General features: G+C 49.1%; 8 protein-coding genes across 8 annotated transcripts; 4 read left to right on the top strand and 4 right to left on the bottom strand.

Annotated features, from left to right (window-relative positions):
* Positions 1-3,729: 3,729 nt before the first annotated feature.
* JN550_007520 (uncharacterized protein) lies at positions 3,730-5,999 on the bottom strand (the record flags this gene model as incomplete). Its single annotated transcript, XM_049319379.1, has 10 exons — positions 3,730-3,828; positions 3,878-4,089; positions 4,149-4,406; positions 4,467-4,517; positions 4,575-4,614; positions 4,667-4,890; positions 5,033-5,077; positions 5,130-5,239; positions 5,295-5,642; positions 5,707-5,999. The coding sequence occupies 10 exons, from the start codon at positions 5,997-5,999 to the stop codon at positions 3,730-3,732; spliced, it is 1,680 nt and encodes a 559-aa protein (XP_049170496.1).
* A 625-nt stretch (positions 6,000-6,624) lies between these two features.
* On the top strand, positions 6,625-8,849 carry JN550_007519 (uncharacterized protein; the record flags this gene model as incomplete). Its single annotated transcript, XM_049319378.1, has 10 exons — positions 6,625-6,942; positions 6,995-7,036; positions 7,162-7,332; positions 7,383-7,450; positions 7,526-7,697; positions 7,759-8,097; positions 8,149-8,242; positions 8,315-8,432; positions 8,523-8,593; positions 8,644-8,849. The coding sequence occupies 10 exons, from the start codon at positions 6,625-6,627 to the stop codon at positions 8,847-8,849; spliced, it is 1,599 nt and encodes a 532-aa protein (XP_049170495.1).
* A 369-nt stretch (positions 8,850-9,218) lies between these two features.
* JN550_007518 (uncharacterized protein) lies at positions 9,219-10,913 on the bottom strand (the record flags this gene model as incomplete). Its single annotated transcript, XM_049319377.1, has 2 exons — positions 9,219-9,413; positions 9,462-10,913. 2 exons carry the CDS (start codon positions 10,911-10,913, stop codon positions 9,219-9,221), a joined length of 1,647 nt encoding a protein of 548 aa, XP_049170494.1.
* Positions 10,914-12,137: 1,224 nt separating this feature from the next.
* On the top strand, positions 12,138-13,058 carry JN550_007517 (uncharacterized protein; the record flags this gene model as incomplete). Its single annotated transcript, XM_049319376.1, has 1 exon — positions 12,138-13,058. The coding sequence occupies one exon, from the start codon at positions 12,138-12,140 to the stop codon at positions 13,056-13,058; it is 921 nt and encodes a 306-aa protein (XP_049170493.1).
* A 325-nt stretch (positions 13,059-13,383) lies between these two features.
* JN550_007516 (uncharacterized protein) lies at positions 13,384-15,232 on the bottom strand (the record flags this gene model as incomplete). Its single annotated transcript, XM_049319375.1, has 3 exons — positions 13,384-13,608; positions 13,670-13,760; positions 13,815-15,232. The coding sequence occupies 3 exons, from the start codon at positions 15,230-15,232 to the stop codon at positions 13,384-13,386; spliced, it is 1,734 nt and encodes a 577-aa protein (XP_049170492.1).
* A 1,086-nt stretch (positions 15,233-16,318) lies between these two features.
* JN550_007515 (uncharacterized protein) lies at positions 16,319-18,490 on the top strand (the record flags this gene model as incomplete). Its single annotated transcript, XM_049319374.1, has 9 exons — positions 16,319-16,321; positions 16,498-16,561; positions 16,621-16,665; positions 16,721-17,184; positions 17,241-17,502; positions 17,554-17,979; positions 18,035-18,141; positions 18,192-18,291; positions 18,342-18,490. The coding sequence occupies 9 exons, from the start codon at positions 16,319-16,321 to the stop codon at positions 18,488-18,490; spliced, it is 1,620 nt and encodes a 539-aa protein (XP_049170491.1).
* A 689-nt stretch (positions 18,491-19,179) lies between these two features.
* On the top strand, positions 19,180-20,187 carry JN550_007514 (uncharacterized protein; the record flags this gene model as incomplete). Its single annotated transcript, XM_049319373.1, has 2 exons — positions 19,180-20,076; positions 20,131-20,187. 2 exons carry the CDS (start codon positions 19,180-19,182, stop codon positions 20,185-20,187), a joined length of 954 nt encoding a protein of 317 aa, XP_049170490.1.
* A 247-nt stretch (positions 20,188-20,434) lies between these two features.
* JN550_007513 (uncharacterized protein) lies at positions 20,435-21,955 on the bottom strand (the record flags this gene model as incomplete). The annotated part of the gene is made up of 3 exons (XM_049319372.1): positions 20,435-21,083; positions 21,145-21,561; positions 21,615-21,955. 3 exons carry the CDS (start codon positions 21,953-21,955, stop codon positions 20,435-20,437), a joined length of 1,407 nt encoding a protein of 468 aa, XP_049170489.1.
* Between the last annotated feature and the right edge of the window lie 368 nt (positions 21,956-22,323).

Below are 22,323 nucleotides of genomic sequence, written 5' to 3'. Positions count from 1 at the left end.
TATGAGTCTAAGGTTGGGGCGTTCCCAAAACCCCGTGGGCGAGGTTATACAGGCTTCTTAAAATGTCTCACGAGTCTCAGCGCAACCCTAGAAACGTATTCTCTTACTACACAAGCAGGAGTGTCATGGAAAGGGACTAATACTCCGGCGCTTCTATCCCCAGCACTGCGGCACATGAAAAGACTCCGGTGCCTTCGGATAGAAACAATCTGGCTTTTTGGCACACTGGATATTTCGGCGGCCCACTATATCGCAGATCTCCTTCCTGTTTCTTTAGTTAACTTCCATCTTATTGACTACTGGGGTAGCCACGAGCCAGATGCCCTTTGGCCTCAGTTCCCAAACAGAATGACACCCTTCAATTTTATTGATACGGTCTTGACTAGTCTCCTCCAGGGCTGCCGAACTTCTTTAACCGAGCTTAAATCCCTTGCTGTTACATCTCCAATCTTCCGCAGGCCTAATAATGGAGAGTGTCAAGTGGACGACGATATAAGGCTGCTTGAAAATCGGTTTTGCTCTCTATTTGCGAGCACCGGGGTTGCTTTCTCTATTATTCGACGCGAGGACTTAGGGGATATGATGCGTTCATCTTGGGGGAGACCTGGCGTTGTCTGAAGCGCTATTTTCTCATAATAGAAGGGCTCGATTGATTTGCGAAGCCAATCCTAGCCTGTTAATGAAGGTCTCGCAAGCTTGATACACAGATTTAAGATATTTTAGTGATTAATTTGAAATCACCTGGTGTATATATCACTTTCCTTGGCTCTCAAAGTAATTACTACTATCTATTTAAGGAGACGGATTTTTTTAAGATATACCTTAAATTCGCGCCGGGTACCCCGCAACTTTAAAGCATCTGTAAAAGCAGAGCCACATCATCAGTGCCTTCTCATGCTTGGAATTGGGTCTAGAGAAAAGAGAAACAAGTGTCAAATCAAAGGACCAAGCTATCAACCGTAATACTTAGAGTGGAACGAAGGACACATGCAGGAACTATACTTTCCTCTCGCCCACACCAGGTGGCAGAGCAAATCTAACAAACGAGAAAGAGTGACTGAAGTAACAAAGATAAAGAAAAAAAGAAAAGAAAAAACAGTAAAATCTCCAAGTACCCAAAGTGGTTTAGAAAAGCATCGCGCAAAAAGAAGGTACCTTCCAGCCATACTACCCACAACTTATAGTCTCCAACGTATCCGCCATTTACCTCTTTGTTATTATCCTTAAAGTGTCCCAAAAAATCTGCACTGTAAATTTTCAATAATCCCAGCGTCGTAGAGCATAGTACCGGTGGTGAGCTCTCTAACCATAGCACTTTGTTGAAACTTCGTAATCTGGCGGCAAATTTTAGTAGGCCAGCAGCTATTCCTCCACACCATGCGGCTGGTTGCATCGCACTTTACTAATAACATACGAACCGTCGCCCACGCATCGCCAGCAAACTTCCTGCCCAGTACCTCCACATGTTTTGCAAGTCTCCCATTTGTTCTCTTCCTCATTGCGCACCTGCATCTCGCCCTTGCATTTCTCGCATTCCGATTTTCCAGTCGATATTCCATGTAACTTACACTCTTCGCAGTCAATGGTAAGTGGTATTTCAGGTGCCGCTTCAGACTTTGGCTGACTGCACTTCCAACAATCCATTTTGTCTTGATTGGAGAAATTGACGGGATTGCGGCATTCGTTTGAATGGTTACCCAGCTAGTTGATGGGCTCCAGCTAGAGATATTGGTTTGGGTCGGATAGCGAGAAGGCGCTCCCAGACAATAAGAGGCCACGAGAAGAGGAGAAGAGCGTCTACTGGTGAGATTCTTCGGAGGTAGAAAGGAAGAGCTTCTCGAAGACGACCAAATCTTGAGAAGTGTATAAAGAGGCAGATGAATGTTGAGAGAGAGCTAGAGTTCCAACTTTTGTGTATATATATGCGTGTGATCTACACAAGAAAGAGATTGGAAGAAGATGAGAGAAGCCCTGGCAATATATAGTAAAATCCCCTCTGCTGTAGAATAAACTCTCGCGAAAGAATCTCAGCCTGTGTTGGGATTAGATTTCGTCGAACTGGTGACCCGACCAAACATCGGGGGGTTGTAGATCATTCACTGTCTAATGTCGACGCTTGCGGAATTTTTTCCAGCTGAGAACAAAGAATTCACTGTTGGTACTCGAGTTGTTAGTTTGCATGGCCAACCCAACATCTCGGCAGCATCGAGAACAAAGAAGTTATCCTTCCTGTCCGACGAACCAGATGATGTTTCTCGCCGCCCTTTCTGCTTCGGCAACCCCTCATTCTTGTTGATCCCTTCGAGGCTCAGCTCCTATTAGTCCGACCAGGAAAAATGAAACCATGGATCTGATCTCTGCTAAGGTTTTTTCCCACTTCGCTTCGTCTTTAAAGTGCTGAGCTCTCAGGCGATCCAATCGGATGGCCTCACACAACGAATATGAGAGATTTAGGAGAACAGCACTCTCTTGCCTCATCTCCATCTGTGTCAGCCTAGGCCATAGATTGAAATTATGGTTCGCCTGATCGTCAACTGTGGCTCTCGAGACAAAGCGCTGTCCATGTATGACCGTTGATAGTGCTCCTTTCGTCACTCTCGGATGTAATATACAGGGTCCATCATGAGAACACCTAATAAACGATCTGGATCTCGGCGTTAGCGTCTCCAGAGGGCTAGTATTCAGGTGCCTTTAAAATATGACTTAAGGATGAACATTACGCAGGTTAGTCGGCGCTTTTTAAGGGTGAGATCTCCTTTCTTACCTTTATTCTCAGTGTTTATAATATATTTATAAGGTGATTCTTATTACAGGGGCATCACAAGGCATAGGTAGGGTGACAGCCAAGTATCTCACAGCTCGTGGAGCCAACCTATCCCTTGGCGATATCGTGTTCGATGGCCTCTCCTCACTGGGCACGGGGCTCAAGGAGACCAACCCGAACACTGAAAGTTTGATCCAAGAAGTCGACGTTTGTAATCCCGAATCAGTGAAGAAATGGGTCGAGGTCACGAAGCAGCATTTCGGGAAAATTGACGGGTGTTTCAACAACGCTGGCAAGTGAACCTATAGTCGGGCGTGTTTCATGGCTAATTGGTAAAGGGGTTATACCGAAGACACTAGTCTCGATCCCTGAGTACAGTCTCGACGAATGGAATAGAGTTATCAACGTCAACCTGACTGGTGTGTTCAATTGTCTGAAGCATCAATTGGCCAACATACAGGACGGTGGCAGCGTTGTGAATATGGCAAGCATCGCTGGGGTAGCTGGATATCCAAATTTCTCAGCTTACGTCGCTTCCAAGCATGGAGTTGTGGGTTTGACAAAGGCCGTAGCCCACGAAGTTGCATCCCGAGGCATCAGCGTGAACGCAGTGTGTCCGTGAGTACTGCGACCAAGCTAAATATTGGTGCATGAAACTGATAGTCAAAGGAACTACGTCAATACGGGCATGTACCACGAGCTTGCACAAGGCCGAGATTTGGTTGAACATTTATCCCACCTGTTCAAGAGGCTGGTGGAACCTGAGGAAGTGACTTCATTGATTGGTTTCCTATTGAGTGATGAGAGCAAGTTCATGACCAAGACCGCGTACCTCATCGATGAGAGAGCGTTGTCGTGAAGTGTCGGAGAAATCTTTATTATCTGTCTGTGGCTGTTCTAGTTGAGTTCAAATTCCAAACCTATGTTCTATGTCTCGAAGAAACTGCGTGCCATATTCATGCTATTCAACAATCCTCATTATCGCGGTTATCATCTATGCGCTTGCTTCCTAGCGGAGGGAACCTTGACAGAAACAGAACAGTGACAGCAACAACGGCGAAGCCCTATGATTATTAGATTATCATCACGGGCCAATAAAGTTCGTCTACTCACCGCATTGCAGAAGAATGTCAGTCTTGGTTGTCCGATTTCAGAAAAGGCGGCAAAGATAAGTCCGAACAAGCCTTGCGTGATTAGCATGGCTGCGCTTTCAACCAAAGTAATAGCAGCGATCGCATCTTGGCGTTTATGTGGGGGGCACATCTCGGTCATAACTCCTTTCGCGGCTGGTGCCGATCCAGAGGCGAAGGGTAGCAAAAAGGCAGCTGTAAGGAACGGAGATAAGCATCCAAAAATATCCCAAGACGCTAGAACTTGAACTTACCCATGTAGGCTTGCCATCCTTCCCTTGATAGGCCTGCAATGGCTGTAACGATAGAGTCTACGACAAGACTCCATCTCACGAAAAGAAGGTCAAACCCAGTACCTGTATCTTCGTCTTCTGGTTCAGGTGGCTCTATGGGTTCTTGTGGAACCTGCTCCCCAGGGCTTGCATCGAAATCCCGAGGGTCTGTTGGCAAGTGCTCAACGTTGTTTGTCGTTGTAGCATCGGATTGTGTGGTGCCATTAAGCCAATTTCTTCCTGTGGAAATGATCTTGGGGAACATAATGATCAAGAACAGGCCCCTTATTAAAGAATTACCAAACATAAGCCATCCATTTTCCGTAGTGCCGAATCCAAATTCTGCTGTAGCTGTGAAATATGTTAATATTTCGACAAGTTACAGAGTTCGGGGGCGCGCAAACATACCATACATCTGCAACAGGGTTGGCGCATAAGTTGATGCAAACTAAAGGATGCTTAGCATGATGTCCAAGACTGTTGAGACTGTTGAGACCTACAACTCCAAGAAATATCCCTAACGCTAGAAAAACCAAGCCGTAGTTTTTGATAATCTTGCCGTCTTCCAAAACGTATCGGTGGGGCACGATGACCTTGAGGGGAGCAAAGAACCCTCCAACGCCTCGTGTATTCTTGTCTTTCACCTTGTCGTCGTTGGAAGAGGTAGTTGGCATGAAAAGAGCGCCATAGATGCTGGATGTAATGTACAAGAAGAAAGCAACCTCTACAACATCAAAAAGTCAGTTATGCCAACTTCCTAGAATTCAAAGAACTGTGCTTTGATCCACGGTGGTCAAGGTTGTGTACACTTGACTGTAGCAGCACCACGGAGGGAAAAAAGGCCTCAAACTAAAAGTTCCACTCACCAAAAGGGCGGCGGATTCCATATATATCGCCGAGAACACCTCCCACTGAGCTGATTAATTACATAAACACGTATATCGAGCACTCAGGATGACTCACATAAGAAGCCGAATGCCGTTCCTAGCATAATGGAGCCTTGCAGCCGACCGAAGACTGCCGTTCGATCCCGTGGAGAGACAACTTCGCTGACTGCAGTGTTTAGCACCAACCTGTCACAAAATATTGGTCAGTGGGGTTCACTAAGTAGTCACGGGGGTAACATACTGATAACCACGAGGACCGCCAATGATCCCAATACTTTGCATAGCCTGGAAGACAATGATGCCGGTTCTGCCTCCAAGCGTAACTCCAAGAACTTGGGTGGCAACTCGAACGCCAAGAAGCGAAGTCTGGCTAACAAAGGCCCAACGAGGACCCCACAGCTTGATGAAATACCCGCAAACGAAGAGATTCAGAACACCGCTAAACGATGTGGACATTCCTAGTATTGAGACTTGTGTTGCAGTACCGGCGTTGATTTCCCGGCGGTTACACCGATCTCCTATTCCTTCAAATGGGGGGTTGTGAGTATAGAAAACATCGCACTCCATTACGCGGAACACATAGATAATACTGCGGATGACTGTCAGTTTCGCCAGCCTAACTATAGAGGTAGCGGAATGATCATTGGGCTTACGGGACTTGTGTTATGCCCAATGTGAATGCCATCAAGAACCCGGCCAGCAGTATCCGGTTGGCGGGGCCGAAGAAAGTCGTTGCCAGAGTCTTAATTGACTTCGGCTCTTTTTGGAACCCATTGCCAAGTAGAGGCGTCGTTTCATCGGCAGCCATGGTCACGAATCTGGCTTTACGCAAATCAGCGCTGAACGTCAGGTACGTGCTATCGCGAGGAGAGGAGTTTCGCGTGGATTTTGCAGATTCTGTAGTTCGAGATCGGCGGGGGCTCTCCGAAAGTGCCGATCGCACCATCGCAGTGTGCCCGAATCTTGTGGGTCGGACGCCGGGCAACCTACCTGCTATGGGGTTCTTGATACGGGCGACCGGTGTCCACCAAGTCGTATTATACCCTTCAAAAGTCCTTGACTCCTGAGCCTGCCCATGATGCAAGAAGTTCGGGCCCTCTTGTCTAACCCAATTCTGAGAAACTGCGGACAAGTCTCAACGTGTCTCAGACGTTCTTCTGAGTTTGTAGTGGCGGCGGTGAATCCCGCCTATATCCATGGATCTGGCGCCCAAGCCCGATAGCTGGCCGTTAGCGGAAGGTCCCACAGCTGCAGCATGCAGGGCTAAGGCCACTTCGGCTTGGATTCCCTGTCGGCTTACGGGGAGATCCTCCGCTATCGCCCCCTCGTCCCGATTGCCGAAAGCTTGGCCCGGGGCATATGGAAATTCGCCGCAACCCGAACGCGGTGGTTTGCTCTGACACATAGCTGTTGATTCATTTCATATCACGGACCCGGGGCCCATTACCAACCTGCGTATTCCGCTCACATGTGGAGATCTACTGAAGCGCTACTGCAGGTCATAGTTGAGTTTTAGCGTCTTCAATAGAAGGCCCAGCACCCGGAATACCCCAAAAATTGCATCAGGAGTGATGACGACACTCGGCAGTGTCAAGCAAAAGAGCGATGGCGAACGCATAGGGACTATAGAAAACTCGTACAGCAATGACCACACCGAAAACCCGCCTGTGATGTCGACGAAGTTGGGCTCAAACAATGCGAACCCCGATTTGGGGAAGGTCGTGGAACCTCCTAGCACTGGTAGCATCCACGATAACAGCAACAATGCGAAGCCGTCAGGGTTTTCGAAGTCAGCCTTAGGGATGCTCAATTGGATGCCCAAAAGATGCCAATATGATGCCGAGAATCCTCCCGTTTTCACACTGCCCATGAACATGCTGATGGGTCTGGTAAGTATTGGGAAGCTTGTTACCAAGCCGTTTTGGACTAAACCACATCTAGGCTGGGACTTTTACCGTAGCAAACTTGTATTATCCGCAACCAGTAAGTCTACAACTTCCTTTTGTCTATCCTACTCGCCGTACCAGTCGAAGTCGCCCACCGATGGAATTGAGGCTATGTTTCAAGACAGTGAAACATAAGTATGTGATATTGACAATATCGGACAGATTCTCAACATCCTAGCTGAAGAGTTCCATGTCAGTTTTGAGCGTGCCTCATCCATTGCGACCTTGTCCCAGGCAGGCTATGCAGTAGGCCTGCTACTGCTTTGCCCATTGGGAGATAAAGTCCGGCGGAGGCCGTTTGTCTTGTCTTTGATTTGGATTACAGCCACTTTGGTAAGTGCTGACGGAAGATTCCTGTCTCACTGTCCACTGACATATTGAAGTGGCTTGGATTATGTCTCACTTCAAGATTCGAAGCCTTTATCACCATATCTTTTCTTTGCGGTGTGGGGTAAGTTAGCATCTCCTCCATGGTCTACGACGGGATACCGGAGTCTTGCCGACCAGCTGACTGATTATTATTTAGGACTGTGACACCACAACTCATGCTGCCTCTAGTGGGCGACCTAGCGCCTCCGCACAAGCGCGCAAGTTCTTTATCTATAGTTGTCTCAGGACTCGCTCTCGGCATGTTGATAGCGAGAGTGCTCTCAGGAATTCTGGCAAATTTTACCTCCTGGCGCAACATCTACTGGTTTGTAAGATATTGATTGTTGGAAACAAGCGGAAATGGATGCTGATACAGGACCGTTTAAACAGTCATTCGGAGCTCAGTATCTCATCCTTATATTACTATTCTTTACTCTCCCGGACTACCCTGCCAAAGACCCCGGCCTTCCATACTTCAACCTCCTATGGGACATTGTTTCGATGGTCGTTAAAGAGCCTTTGCTGTTACAGACATGTCTTATCGGATATCTACTCAGTGCTGCATTTACCTCATTTTGGACAACCTTGACCTTTCTCCTGGCTTCGCCTCCTTACCTATATTCTTCCCTGGAGATTGGGTTCTTCGCGTTTATCGGGATAGCTGTGATTACGCTAGGGCCTCTCTGGTCACGTCTCATTACTGACCGCTTCATGCCATTGTTTTCTGTAGTAAGACAGTATTTTGATGGCAGTCAATTGAAAAGTTGCTAACGATCTTAGGTCCTCGGTCTCTCATTTGAAATTAGTGGGATCATCGTCGGCACCTTTATTGGAACCTGGACAGTAGCAGGCCCTATTGTACAAGCAATCATGAGTAAGCCATCCGCAATCCACAGGCTTTCCCTGGAATAGAATTGCGAACCCGATGCATCTGACCAGAACATAGTGGATACGGGAGCAAACTTTGCTCACACTGCCAACCGGACCAATGTATATAATCACCTCTCTCCTAAAAAGAGAAATCGAGTCAATACGGCATACATGGTTTTCAGCTTTGCTGGACAGTAAGTCACAACATGCTCCTAACACATAAGTCTTATCATGAAGGATGTATTGTCAAAATTATACCTCAGGAGCTAATTTTCTACATACAGACTGACTGGAACTGCCGTTGGTAATCGGCTTTATGCTCAGGGAGGATGGATCTGGAGTGGAAGTTGCAATAGTAAGTACACAGTGGCATCCTGACCCATTGACGTATCTCACGACATCTAGTTGCATTCATTGGCTTTGCAATAGTTCTCTGCTTCTTAAGGGGTCCCAGAGAGACAGGTTGGATAGGGTGGCGAGGTGGCTGGAATGTGCGAAGAAGTGAAGTAGTCGAAGCTGACAAGGTCAATCCCAGCCAGCAGAATGTCGTGGATGAGGCCAACCCGAGAATTCTAGAAGATGGCCCCCGGTCACCTGAGACCAAGTCATGACACGATTCATAGCTCAAGTCAAGCTACGTTCCTATTCGAATACCGTATATACTGTTCATGATAATGATCCCATCGTCATATCAATGATATTGTCATGTCAAGATTCTTAACAGGTCACATATTAACTGCATCAATACAGTGAAGAAACCAAGGAAAGGAGCGTGTGAAAACAGTCTGTGGAGTAATCATATGAGAAGTTTGTGTACGACGGAATTTGTATCTTGGATTTTGAATCCTCGCCCAGCTGAGTGTACCTGACCTTCCTCGAGTTGCTGTGAGTCCAACCTTCGTAGCTTTAATCCAACTCCTAACAACTGGTGCGCTGAATAAACAAGAAGTAGTCAATGGTCTGTGGTTGGTCTACTGCTTTCATGCAGGCCATTCTGCTCTGTGTAAACCTTTCTCGCAACTTCCAAGGTCATAAAGCAATCTCGTTTGCTCATAGCGAACAGCCGGCACCAGGATCTCCATCTCTTCGTGCGTTTTGCCCCATTCCGCACTGATCTTCGTAAAGTTCTTCGCTACGAACAATTCAGGTACTTTCGTTCGAAAAGCAGGTATGAGCTGTCTGATGTCAGAAGTGTGTGATACCAAATTGCCATGGGAACCTACCTTCCGCAGAATTCTGTTCATATTATCGTAATGCCGAAAGTCCAAATCCTTCCATTTGTCCTTCAAACCATCCTGAATGTTGGGCTCCTGGGATCCAACCGATAAGAGGAAACTATTGTATTGATTAAGTGACATGGATACGAGGTAGTTCCCTCCATCTCTAGTCCTTCTATCCAAAGCATTCATGATACCCAGACATCCGATAAGTCCAGTTTGGAAATCCGCATTCGGTAGCGGCGGCACAATGGGCTCATCAAGGCCGACGAACCTGCCCATTTCCCAAGATAGACCGACCACGGCGTCGCTGATCATCTGCCATCCACTGCGATGGGATAATGGTCCGTTCCAACCGTAGCAGTTCTCACGCGCATAAATGATTCCCCTTCCACGTCTCCGAGCCAGTTCGTGGACATATTTGGGGCCGAAACCTAGGCGATCGAGTGCACCAGGGCGGAATCCGTCAAGAATCACATCGGCATCTTCAAGAAGTCTTAGAAGAGCCTGTCTTCCATCATCCGACTTGAGGTCCAAGTTCACATCTCGTTTGCCAATGTTGCTCTCCACTAGGATGGCTCCCAATTCAGCTAGTTGGTCGTTTGAGATTCGTAGAACAGTCGCGCCGAATAGTGCGGCGAGTCTTGCGATTGTTGGTCCGGCAATGGCTCTCGTCAGATCGAGTATCTTGATGCCCTCTAGTGGTCGAAAAGTCTCCGTATCCGATCTTGGCCATGGAATCGGTGGCAAGTTTGCACTTGGGAAATGTTCGATGACGTAGACGGGGTCATGCGCGACAGCTCTTCCGTGTTCGCTTGCTAAGTATTCCTCCTTGGTTAGGGCTATGCATCCTGATTGTCGCCAGTGCTCGTTGGCCTCGAGATCCAGCCATTCTGCATCGAACTCGCTGACCTTTTTGCAGTACCTCCTAATAATCTCCGTCTCATCCTTCTCTGGATCATGAGTTGGCAGCCCTAACATCTGTAGAGTCTTGGTTGCATCGAGACTGCCATGCGTATGAAACCACCTTCCATCCCTCGTCGGGTAGACGTTCGTGCATAGCCGCCGCCAGGGAGTGTGTTGGAGGTGAAGATCGTAACGTTGATACCGTGGAACAACTTCTGGATCTGTGATCGACTTCCCCCCAAGCTTAACCAGCATGAAGGCGAATATGAACAGGGTAGCTACATCGCTGTTCACTGTCACTGATTGCTCGACACCGAAGCGGTGCTTGGTAATTGCATTGCCATATGTTGCTAGTAAAGCCCACAGTGCCGTGCTGGTTTCACTGGCCTTGGTTGGCGCCGGGAGGAACGGCTTCGCGATCGTGGTGGCAGTGTCGATAATGGTACGGGATGCCGCTTCGTGGACCTCCGACGGCAGACCGAGCCGTTCATCTTTCAATAAAACCTCCCGGAAGATCCGCTCGGCTTCCTTCTGAATGCTGTAGTCGCCCATTGTATTGCGCTCGTAGGTTCTACTGATATATCAGTGATGTCTTACTGTAGATTGGCGTTGTGTATAGCTTGAATGTGTTTCAAAGGTCCAAGGCAGATTATTATCAGCAGACCGATAGCTGAGCACGACATTGATCATGCTGATTGCCCTCATTCCTAATTCAGTAGGTGGGGTGCAGTTGGGAACGGGAGGCCGAGGAAGCATCGAGTCACATTTTTGACAATGCGTAGCACTACTACACTGAGGGGCAATACTCTCCGGATCTTGCGAGGGGCTCAAACTGTACGGCATCGCCATTTTTAGTACTATTTTCACTGATTAGCACCGGTTATATGAAGGCCAAGGATTATATATTATATAACACTTGCCGTATTAGTTACTGCGACCCATGCCACTTCACCAAGAGCGCCACATTAATACAGGCCCAACCTTTTGTGTGTCCTATCCCCAAGATATGCGATATGTACATTCGAATCATTCGTGTCCCCGTAAGTGGCTTGAATTGAGGCAGTGAAGCTGCGATATATGGCTTTCAAACAAAGTCCATCTGAACGAGTGAAAGACTGGGCTCCTGATCTTTGTGAGCATTACATCTGAGCTATATATTCATTAATGTCTAATAAAATCTATCGAAACTCTCGATTTACGTCTCCGAGCTACATTCGGTATATATACTTCGTTGTATGACCCGCTGCAATGAGAAGATCGATTTGTAGACGGGGTTCTAGTGATGCTGGAGCACTACCTGAACAGTTGTTTGAGAGCGACTAAAAGACACATGGCATACAGAGCCTGGCTACTGAGCGCATATTTAGACGTGTTGCTTCTCAGTATGCTAAGCCTACGGTCACTTGTCACGTACACTAAACAACTTACCGTACCAGAATGCCCAGCGACAGATTATACTTCTGCCACCTTGGTCATTTGCGGGCTTCTCAAATTGACCCTCTTGAGGTCGCAACTTGAGAAAGTTTGCCCGATCATCATCTCAGCTAATGCCGACCCTAAGCAGAAGCTTACACAACGACTTGAGTGTGTTTCGTGCTATGTATAGGGTACCATGTTAATGCAGCTGACTGGCGACCTACCCCACTTTCAGCCCTCATGCTTACAGGCATCTGCCGAAACCTCCCTTTTGATGAAGATCACGGTCTTGGAGCAAGATACTGTTATCAATGAACGAGTTGCCCAAACTTGCCCTAAGGAGATTTACATATTGTGCTAATGGCTTCATTCCACGACACATTTGCAGCGGATTACCCTCGGCAAGGGGCACTGACCAAGGAACAACTGCAGCGCCTTTATGTGAAGAACAAGTTTGAGCTTACCAAGCACGTCAGTGCCGTCGTTGGAGCAAAGGCACAGTATTTTGGCGGCAACGACTGGTTCATCAGTTGGTACAGTGCCCCGGAAGGAGCTGAGATTCATAACGGACTCGAACATCAAGATGTGCCGGACCAACACGTCCCTGCGGCTTTAGATGCAGTCAAGCACAACCTCAAGGACCGCAGATTTAACTGGGTCACCGGGCCCCAAGACCAAAATCGACTGGAGTACCATCTCCGGCGACAGGACTTTACTGTCGATGAGCAAGAGCCTGTCATGGTGGTCGACCTGAGGCAGCAGACGGAGGCTATGCGAGCCGCAGTTCCAAACGGCATCCGAATAGGTGATATTGATTCCTGGCGAGTGAGGGACTGGGTCAAAGCTTGGTCAGGACATGCCCCAGTGGAAGCCACGACGCATTGGACGCAAATATATGACACAATGTTGAATACCCTGCACCGCAAACAGTTCTGCATGTTCATGGCCCAACAGGGCGGGCGGGTAATTGGCACAGGCTACCTCCACTGCTTTGCCGGCATCGCTTCCATTCATGCTATCGCTGTAGTGCCGGAGCTGAGAGGCAACGGCATAGGGAAGGCGTTGACTGCGTATGGAATGCAGAGAGCCGCCTCTATCGGATACAACATTTCTACCTTGACATCTTCACGCGCAGGGTTGAATGTGTTCCAATCACTTGGATTCAAAGAGTTTGGAGTGGTCAAGTTGAACGTATGGCGTCCTCTCATAGATCGTGGCACGATAGAGAATGAGCAGAAGGAAGCACTCGAAGCTGAACAGGAAGGGTGGTGCCTAGTGTGAGCTTTGAGCAAAGCAAAGGATTACCAGTGTTGTTAAGCATAAAGACCACACAAGAACAACAATCCGTGTTATTTTAGAGATACCACAAGCATAAAACTCAGTGCTGCATCAATCGTGTATCGTATATCATAACTAATTATAGAAAGCATCGTTTTGCCTTTTTGAGCCTTGGTCCGACGTCATTGAAGCCAATTGCTTCGCAGGGCAAACTGAGCTACGCCGTCAACGTGATTTGTAGGAGACGTGTGGTGACGTATCTGATGCTGACAATTTCCGTCCTCTCTACTTGGAATTTGCAACACTTTGATTGACAAATTCTGTTTCATCAAACCATGACACCCTTCTCTAGATGAGTGATAGCAATCTGGTCCCGATATTTCTGAGCCAACGTGGCATCAACAGTCTCATCAAATACGTCAACGTCAGTGGTGGCGAACTTTCTAGCACTGATCTTCCTTTCGAACAAAAGATCTAGCTCCGCAAAGGACCTTCCGGCAGGCTCAGGTATCCGGAAGTACGAATAGATCAGACAGAGGAAGCAAATGCCAGCCTAGGCAGGATGTAATTAGCAATGCCCTTCGACTGTTGAATGTGGCGGTGGGTGGTCTTACCCAGAAAAATCCAGTAAAATTACCCCAGTTCCATGCGCCAGGGTTTAGCATATATGGAGTAAGCACACCACAGATGATGGCGACGATATTGCTGTTCAGGTTTGTTAGATAATACCCTGACAGTCAAGAGATAGTTGGGACCTACTAGAGAATGCGACCGAGGACAACAGTTTTGATCTGAAGTCTCCGCGTGGAGATTTCGGCGACCAACGAGTAACATACGGTACCAACGGTGAGCTGGTAACTTAGCGCCCAAACTAACATGATGCTGCCAGTCGCAAGAGATGCTTCCGTCCTGTTTGGTGCTAGGCCCAGGAAACCGAGAATCAAGAGCATCGAGAACAAAGCTATCAGGCCGAAAATGTACAAGGATCTTCGACCAACGCCGAGTGTGATGAGACCCCATGCGCCAAAGACACCGACGCAGTTAATGGCGTACTGGCCTAACGCGAATGCGTATGCCTTGTTCGGGTCCAGGCCTGCTTGTTCCAAGAAGTACGTCGAGTAATTGGAGAATTGGTTTCCGCTAAGGTTCTGGATGGCCCAAGCCATGCAAACGATTTCCGTGCGGCGCAGATCAGTGCCCCTGAAACAATCCAGGTAGCTGGCTCCTGTTGTAATCTTCTTCTCTAGGGATGTCGTGTGTACCATCATGGCGATCGTCTCGTCGGGGTCGAAGTCTGTGTCTCTCTTGACACTTGTCAGTCGAAGCAGAGACTTCTTGGCATCATCGAGACGCTCCCTACGGACAAGCCACCAGGGACTCTCGGGAGCAAGATAGATGCCGATCAAGAGCGGTACGGGCCACATCCATTGCAGCGCGTAAGGGATCCGATAGGCCCATTCATCTGTTCGCCACAGGTTTCCCATGATAACACCAATGCCGATCTCTTGGCCAACGCCCCAGCAGAAGTTAATATAGGTCGTCAGATACCCTCGGAGGGCAACTGGACAAACTTCGGCGGCATAGCTGATGGTGATGGTTTGGAATACACCCCAGGGAATACCACAGAGGATCTCGGCGACCTGCAAGTCAACCACACTTTGGGCTGTAAAGAAGATGGCCGTAAATGCAATGATGAGTACGAGGCAGGTCATGACGGTGTACCTGTAGCCAAAACGCTCGGCGAACCAGCCATTGAGCAACAAGCCGATGATCTCGCCCACCGTGGCGCCATTGCTCAGACCTGCCTGCCACCGGGCAGGGACCTGCCAATCGCCGTTGGGCAGTTGCTCGCCGTATTTCCTGTTGAACTGATCGAAGGCGTAGAAATTGTTGACGAGAGAAATGTCATAGCCTTCCATACAGATGCAGGTGGAGATTAGCACACTCCAGCCAATAGCCTTGGGGTAGAGTTTTATGCCCTGCCACAAGGTCATATTGTGCTCCTTCTCGGTAGCGAGCTTCGCATCCCGGATGAGATCGCTCATCAGCTTCGCCTCGGCGCCGGTATCAGCACCGGCACCGGCACCGGCACCGGCACCGGCACCGAGCCCCTTCTCCATGGAGGCCGAGCCATCTGCGGCAACGGCATCCTCAGTCCCCCGGCCTGGAGCCGCCATTGGAGCGTGTCGTGCCTGATATGGAGAAGACCAAGACAAAAGGGTGAGACGAGCTGCTTGTGTCTAACGGATAGTGGGGAATCCAAGCTGCTCGCTTCGTATCAAGTTGCCTGGATTTGACGTTCCGGCAACCAAGCACGCGTCGCAGGAAACGAAACTTCGAAAATTCTCGCGACCAGAGGGACGACCCAGTCTTATTCTCCACAAGTCTCGTTGACGATGTGGGGGAAATGATATGCGGGGCCCATGACTCGAGGCTAACTAGCCAGGCCAGCGAGGTCAGGTTGCCAGACTTCGAGCCTCTGCTCCGATTTCCCTCTTTGCCGCTGTTGTTGGAGCATGGAAGGGTCCATTCACGGCGGGCGGAGACTGCTGGTCAGGGTATTGCGGTAGCCAAGACCATCTTCCTGGTCCCGGCGAAGAGTTGGTGAGCGGCAGACGGGGGGCTGCAGGCCTGCTGACCTGGGGCTGGAGATGGCAAAAGAGGTGTCAAAATCCCCCTGGGCGCCAGTCCGCTGGACTTGGACTGCCGTACCGCCTATGATTTCGCACCAAACTGTCATCCGGCAGCTGGGCTCAGGCCAACAGGCGGTTTCGAAGAGGTTACGGCAGTAAGGTTAGGGGAAGTCAGATGGTGTTAGCCCAGGCCCACGGACCCTTGACAGGTAAACTGTAGCGGGGACATCTGCCAGGGAGCCCTGGGAGGTGGTAAGGCGGCATTGGCCAGCAACAGGGAATGGAAAGGTAATGCAACCTTGTCCACGGCGACGATTTGCCAGTCCTGGCCAGGGTCAGTCGACATTATTACCTATTACATACATGTGGATTTCCCCGCGCTCCAGGCCCCATGACGTACTCACTAGTCTGGGGAGGGTGCTAGATTTGAAAAACCCTGCAGCCTGTTGGTCCTGTGCTGCTCTCGGGCGTTTTGTCCATCTCTGGACGATCATTTCTAATACCGATGTTCCCGGAAGTTCATTGAAGAATCCATGGAAGTAAGGAGATATCCGCGGGCGACGAGTGGACGCCTGCCCAAGCAATAACGCGAATGCCCTCACCCGACAAAGCGGAGCTTCTGGCAACACCATGGTACGATTCCATCCCTCCATCTATACCGTACCCGTTCTCGCTTTCTCTGTCGCCCTTCCAGTCCCTTTCAGCCCTGTTTAGTGGAGAGGTCTTCTGCTGACTGTGGCCTCTGTCGGCCATCCAACAGTCTGCCGTGCCGGGAGAATCACTTGAAGTGTGATCGGCTCACCCCCCAGTGCTCGCGATGCCTGCACTCGGGCCGCGAGTGCAAGCTCGCTTTCAAGTTCAAGTCAGCCAAAGGTAATCGGCTCCAGCAGATTCCCCGCCGACGTCTCAACTGACTTGTACCGTACCCTCAGATTCATTCAGGAGAAACCAGAGGTGGCTCAAGACCCCTCGGCGATGTAAGCATAAGCCAGCCTTCCGCCGAACGTTATGTAGCTAAACATCTTGGCTTAGTGACATATATCGACGAGACAACGTCATTGATCCTTGGGAACTCTGCTGTTGAAGCCCTGCATCCCCACGAGATTGCACAGTCACCCACCTCTACCAGAGATGATGCGTCTGAGAAGTCTAATGGCCCTGTTCAAGATGCATCAGATTATCGGACCACGGTGACGCCTGATGCTGGCCAGGACCACCGCCTCCACCACCACCAACAATCCCCCCACAGCCGCGTCGTCCCCAGGTCAGAGCCGTCGCCTACAGCTATCTCTTCGTCCATTGAACGCTCAAGTGTGAGCGTATCTGATAGTCCATCATCCCATGTACCTGCCCCAAATGTCGGAAGGGGTTCACTCCCAACTCCCACGAGAAGCGTCGGCAGCTTGTCGCATCTTCCACTCCAGGATACTTTCTCTTTGATGAACGAGACTGAGGCACAATTGTTCCGTCATTATGTCCAAAGACTGGCTGTCTGCGTAAGAATGCCTCTCGTCACTCTACTCCCCGTCCATGTCTGCTTACAAGTACCCAGCTCGACCTCACCGACCCTCTCAGGACTTTTGAGCTGGTGGTGCCTCAACGGGCGACCATGTGCCCAACGCTGCTTAAAGCTATATATGCCATCTCTGCAAGGCATCTAAGCCAGACGAGCGAATACGACCCGCTCGCTTCAAATCGGTATCATGATGAGTGCCTAGGATACCTCATACCAATGTTGAACAACTCATACACAGTTTCGGATGAGAATCTGTTCGCGGCTACTATTATCCTAAGAATGCTAGAGGAGATGGATGGTGAGCCTTCGCTGCGCAGTCACATTGTTGGAATATTCTAACGAAACACAGCCAGTTCGGGCCAGGATAATCATGGTCACCTGTTAGGTATCCATGCTTTCGTCAACGTTGGTGATCAAATCATGCTGCCAGGGAGTCTCAGTGCAGCCTCATACTGGGTCGGCCTGCGCCAAGAGATATACAGTGCCATCAGCACACAGTCTCCGGTAAAGATGACCTTGGAACACTTTATCGTCGACCGTTCATTTGAACCCACAGATGATTACACCTGGTCCAATCGTGCTGTTGTTAATCTTGCGGATGTTTTGAACTTCTGTTTCTCTGATGTAGCGCCGTCAAATGCCCGATGGGTATATTTGAATGAGCAGTGTATGCGATGGGATGAAACCCACCCGCCATCGTTTGATCCCTTCTTCTTCAAGGAAAGGGAGGGCTCAGCTGCCTTCCCTCAGATCTGGTATCATTCAAGCTGTCACGGTAAGTCCAAGAAAACAGATGATTCGGTACCGACTCATGCTGAACTGCTTACTAGTTATTGGAGTTCAGCATCATATATTGGCTCAGCTTTTTCTGGCTCAGTTTGATCCTACTATACCTCGGGTAGGGACAAAGAGAGCAGACGCAGTGAAGAGGATGACGGTAAGAGGACATTGTTTGCACCAGGATGCTTCTTGAGCTAAATCGCACAGAAACGCATCGATGACCTGGTACGCCAAATATGTGGGATCGGAGCATGCAATCAGTGGACACCTCCGGCTTTATTTACAGCCTCTATGGGAATCGCGATGTGTAAGCTCTAGATAACCGTCGGAAGATTTTACCTAAACTGACCGTTCTAGTTGGGGACCGATTCGACGAAAGGGCAGACCAGGAAGCTATGTTAGATGTACTGAGAAAGACTGAAACGAACCATGCACGCCCAACCAAGGCAATCCAGCAGCAACTCATGAGAGTATGGGGTTGGATACCGAACTATGATGGTGGTTGAATACAAAGCTATGACCTGATTCGATTTTGCAAATGCCTTGAGTGATCATTGAGGAAATTACCGTGCTCGGCCCAATATCTCCCGTATTCATCGTTCAAGCTACAACCAAACTCGGAAACGTATGCCGTTCCGAGAAGCACTGGCGCCAAATAAGAGAGGCGGCTGACAAGAGCTGTGAACAGAAACGGCATTCAAGAATGTGCCGACTGACGTATCTGAACCCCGCGCAGTCCCGCAAATGAGACTCGATCTAAACAAAGGAAAAGTGATTAACACGGGGGGCCGAGCCAGCGGCGTGATATCGTTTCGACGCTTTGCAGCGAGTTTCCCCATGGAGGAATGCGGCTAAGGCGACTAAGGCGACACTTTCGGGGATTTTGACTACTTTAAGCCAGATTTTGTACCCAAGTACCCTGGTCCAGGATTAGTGACCCCAGACCCATCGGCGATTTTCACCATCTCCAGTGCCTTCTATGCAGGTTAGGACACGGCAAGTCCTCTTACATCAGTCCCCACAGATTGATCGGGTACTCGAGTATATATCACCATAGTGCGCAGTGTGTGATTTGAGATGGGTTCACCATTCAAAGTCAGACTCCAGCGATAACACGAATAAAGAAACATTCTCAAGTCTCTGTTGATTCTACATTAATATCCGACACTGAAAACTCTCATCAAATTCTTGCACAATGGCACCGGGCGCTCTGATCGACCACGACACGACCGGTCGTGATGGCCTGCAACTTGAAGAGACGTCAGACAACATCGACAAGGTCAATGTCCTGAAGGACCAGAAGAAGCAAGCACAGAAGGAGAGGGACGAGGCGGCGTTCAACAGCAAGTCAGCATTCGACTCAGAGAAGGACAAGACGCAGTTCAGGCAATACGAAGATGCCTGCGACAGAGTCAAGAACTTCTACCTAGAGCAACACACCAAGCAGACCGTAGCCTACAACCTGAAGGCCCGCAATGACTACAAGTTCCGCCAAAAGCACCGTATGACCATTTGGGAGGCCATGGAGAAGTTGAACACTTTGATCGACGACTCCGACCCTGACACCAGCCTGTCACAAATTCAACATCTGCTCCAATCCGCAGAGGCTATCAGGAAAGATGGCAAGCCACGCTGGATGCAGCTCACTGGCCTGATTCACGATCTTGGCAAGCTGCTGTACTTCTACGGCTCCCAGGGACAGTGGGATGTTGTTGGCGACACATTCCCCGTCGGATGTGCTTTCGATGAGCGCATCATTTACCCTGGTTCCTTCAACGACAACCCCGATTCGAAGGACCCTATTTACAGCACTAAGAATGGCATCTATACGCCTGGCTGCGGCCTAGATAACGTCATGTTGTCGTGGGGACATGACGAGTACCTTTACCATGTTGTCAAGGACCAGTCCACACTGCCGGCTGAGGCTTTGGCCATGATCAGATATCACTCCTTCTACCCCTGGCACAAGGAAAATGCATACAGAGAGTTCATGGATGAGCACGACGAGAAGATGCTGGAAGCTGTCCGGGCTTTCAACCCGTACGACTTGTACAGCAAGAGCGATGGCCTACCCGATGTAGAGCAACTCAAGGTTTGTTCCCTCGTTTATACCTTGATACAAGATCAACGACTAATAATTCATTAGCCATACTACCTAGACCTGATCAAGGAGTTTTTCCCCAATGAGGTTATTGAATGGTAAACAGGACGCAGAACCAGAACAATCATATATACTATATTTGGGTTATGACAATCAGGTTAAGTCTTGGTAAGCATGGGTTGGGATATCACAAAGAATAGATTTTGAAATTAGCGGCAATTAAATGTTTTGATGGAAACAGGACAAATGAGAATCCAGAGTCTCATAGAATCACCCACTCGTGGTATATGGATATATATTCACATTAACAGAGTAAAAATGATATCATGTTTTCGGACTATCTTGTGACCTACATCATCTTGGCATTTATGCAGTCATCGGAGCTGCATCTCTGATAGACAGAGGCCTGCCCATAGCCGCCACAGATCTGCTTCGCGTCACCACCACATTTGAACTCACAAACACCCATCGTTCCATTGGAAGGCATACGGTCCGGAGCCACACTATTTCCGCAGAAGCACTGTGTTCTATATTCGACACCTGCATGGCTGTATCCGGCTCCGTCGCAGTACTTGATGCAAGCATCTACTGTCATATCAGGTTCATCCTGCTGGGCCCCATCGAGGGTGCGGCTCTGGCCTGCCGGGTCCGAAACACAGCCAACGTACTTCCACTTCAGTGACTTTGAGATATCGGTGAATGGGAGTATCGGGTCGCCAATCTCAGACACTGCATCGCAGTTTGCCTGCTTGACTACTGGATCCGGTCCAGCTTGAATCGGGTTGCACCCCGGAAGAGCAGCCAGTATCCCATCGTACGCCTCATGGACCCTGGGCAGAACTTTGCAGCCTGTCATTTCTGTCTCCTCGCGAAACTGAAAAGCGCCGCATTTCTCCACCACACCGCTATTGTCGGTGCATTCAGTGATGGCTTTCTGCAGGATGTCTACATCCCAGCCATTCAAGAAGTCGCCGTGGTAGCCATAGCCGTCAGGATCACTGATATAGATGAGCATGGTACGAAAAGAACGGAAAGATACAGGCAAGATTTAATACATACCCGTGGGAGAAAACGAAGGGCTGCTTATCGCCATACCACATATCTTTGAAGTCATCGACGCTCCAGGTCACCTCGTAGAAGATAGTAATGAACCGCTTGGGGTGTGATGATGGACAAGATCCCGAATCTGTGCGGGTCGGATAAGTCATGTGACTCTTATGGTCTGGGGAGTCGAGATCATTCCCATTCCAGCATGATGGGAAGACCAGCTGGGTACGGAGACCATTGGGGCAATTATGTTTTGGAAGCTCGGGGCTGGCTGGCTCTGTGATTCCCAGGCATACGAATGATACAGCGGACTGCTCGATAGAGTTGCTGTGATTTCGATTGTTGGGGTTGCCGGCGATCATTCGAAAGTCTTTTGGAAATGCTACGAGCCCCTTGTCAAATTCGGGGTCTTTTTCATCTTGACGCTGCCTTTAAATCTTCAGTTTGAAAAGGCACCAAAGTTTTCTCGACAATAGACTTACAAATAGTATATAAGAGCCCCTCCAGACTGCTTGACCGGAATGAAGCTGCCATTTTCGGCATGAAAGTATAAGTTGGGAACCCAGTAATTCGACATATCCTCTTTAACCTTGCAGGTCGAACAGGTTGCTGCCTGTGTACCTGCATAGTTCATCGTAAAATTGAAGGCATTGGAGCCCATAACCGTATGCGCATGCGTAGAGACGATTCCTGGGTCCATGATTGGGTCTGCTCGCTCTACAATGACGGGGGATGCGCATGGCAAACGCCAGAACGCATTGGCATGCGCAGCGAAGACAGCCACGGCTAGCAAACCTGTGCTGATGAAAGTACCTTGGGACATAGTTATTGAGATGTGCGACATTAAGGCAAAGAAGCACAACTTATGTTACGGGGTTGAAGTGCATTCGAGGAGGTCAGCCAAGTAGATTGAGTGTCAAATCGTAAAATGGCTTTGTTGACAGTGGCGCAAAGCTCCAAGACGGCAGGTCCGACAAGATAGACACCTCCTTTAGCTACGAATATTAAAGACAAAGAGGAAAGATTAACCCATTAGCCAGGGATCATTAAAGGGATTTCCCAATGCGGTTCCTGGCCAAGAAAGATAGCAGACAATGACTTGAATGCTTCCCGTAAAGAAGTTCATGGACATCGGCTGATAGAAAGTGTACGGGTCAACAAATAGACATAACACATCCGTTACGAGGAAGC

This window comes from Neoarthrinium moseri, assembly GCF_022829205.1.
Source record: "Neoarthrinium moseri strain CBS 164.80 chromosome Unknown scaffold29_Wmoseri_CBS_16480, whole genome shotgun sequence".
Lineage (NCBI taxonomy): Eukaryota > Fungi > Ascomycota > Sordariomycetes > Amphisphaeriales > Apiosporaceae > Neoarthrinium > Neoarthrinium moseri.
The sequence above is the reverse complement of the archived record's forward strand: the minus strand, read 5'-3'. Positions and strand labels throughout refer to the sequence as shown.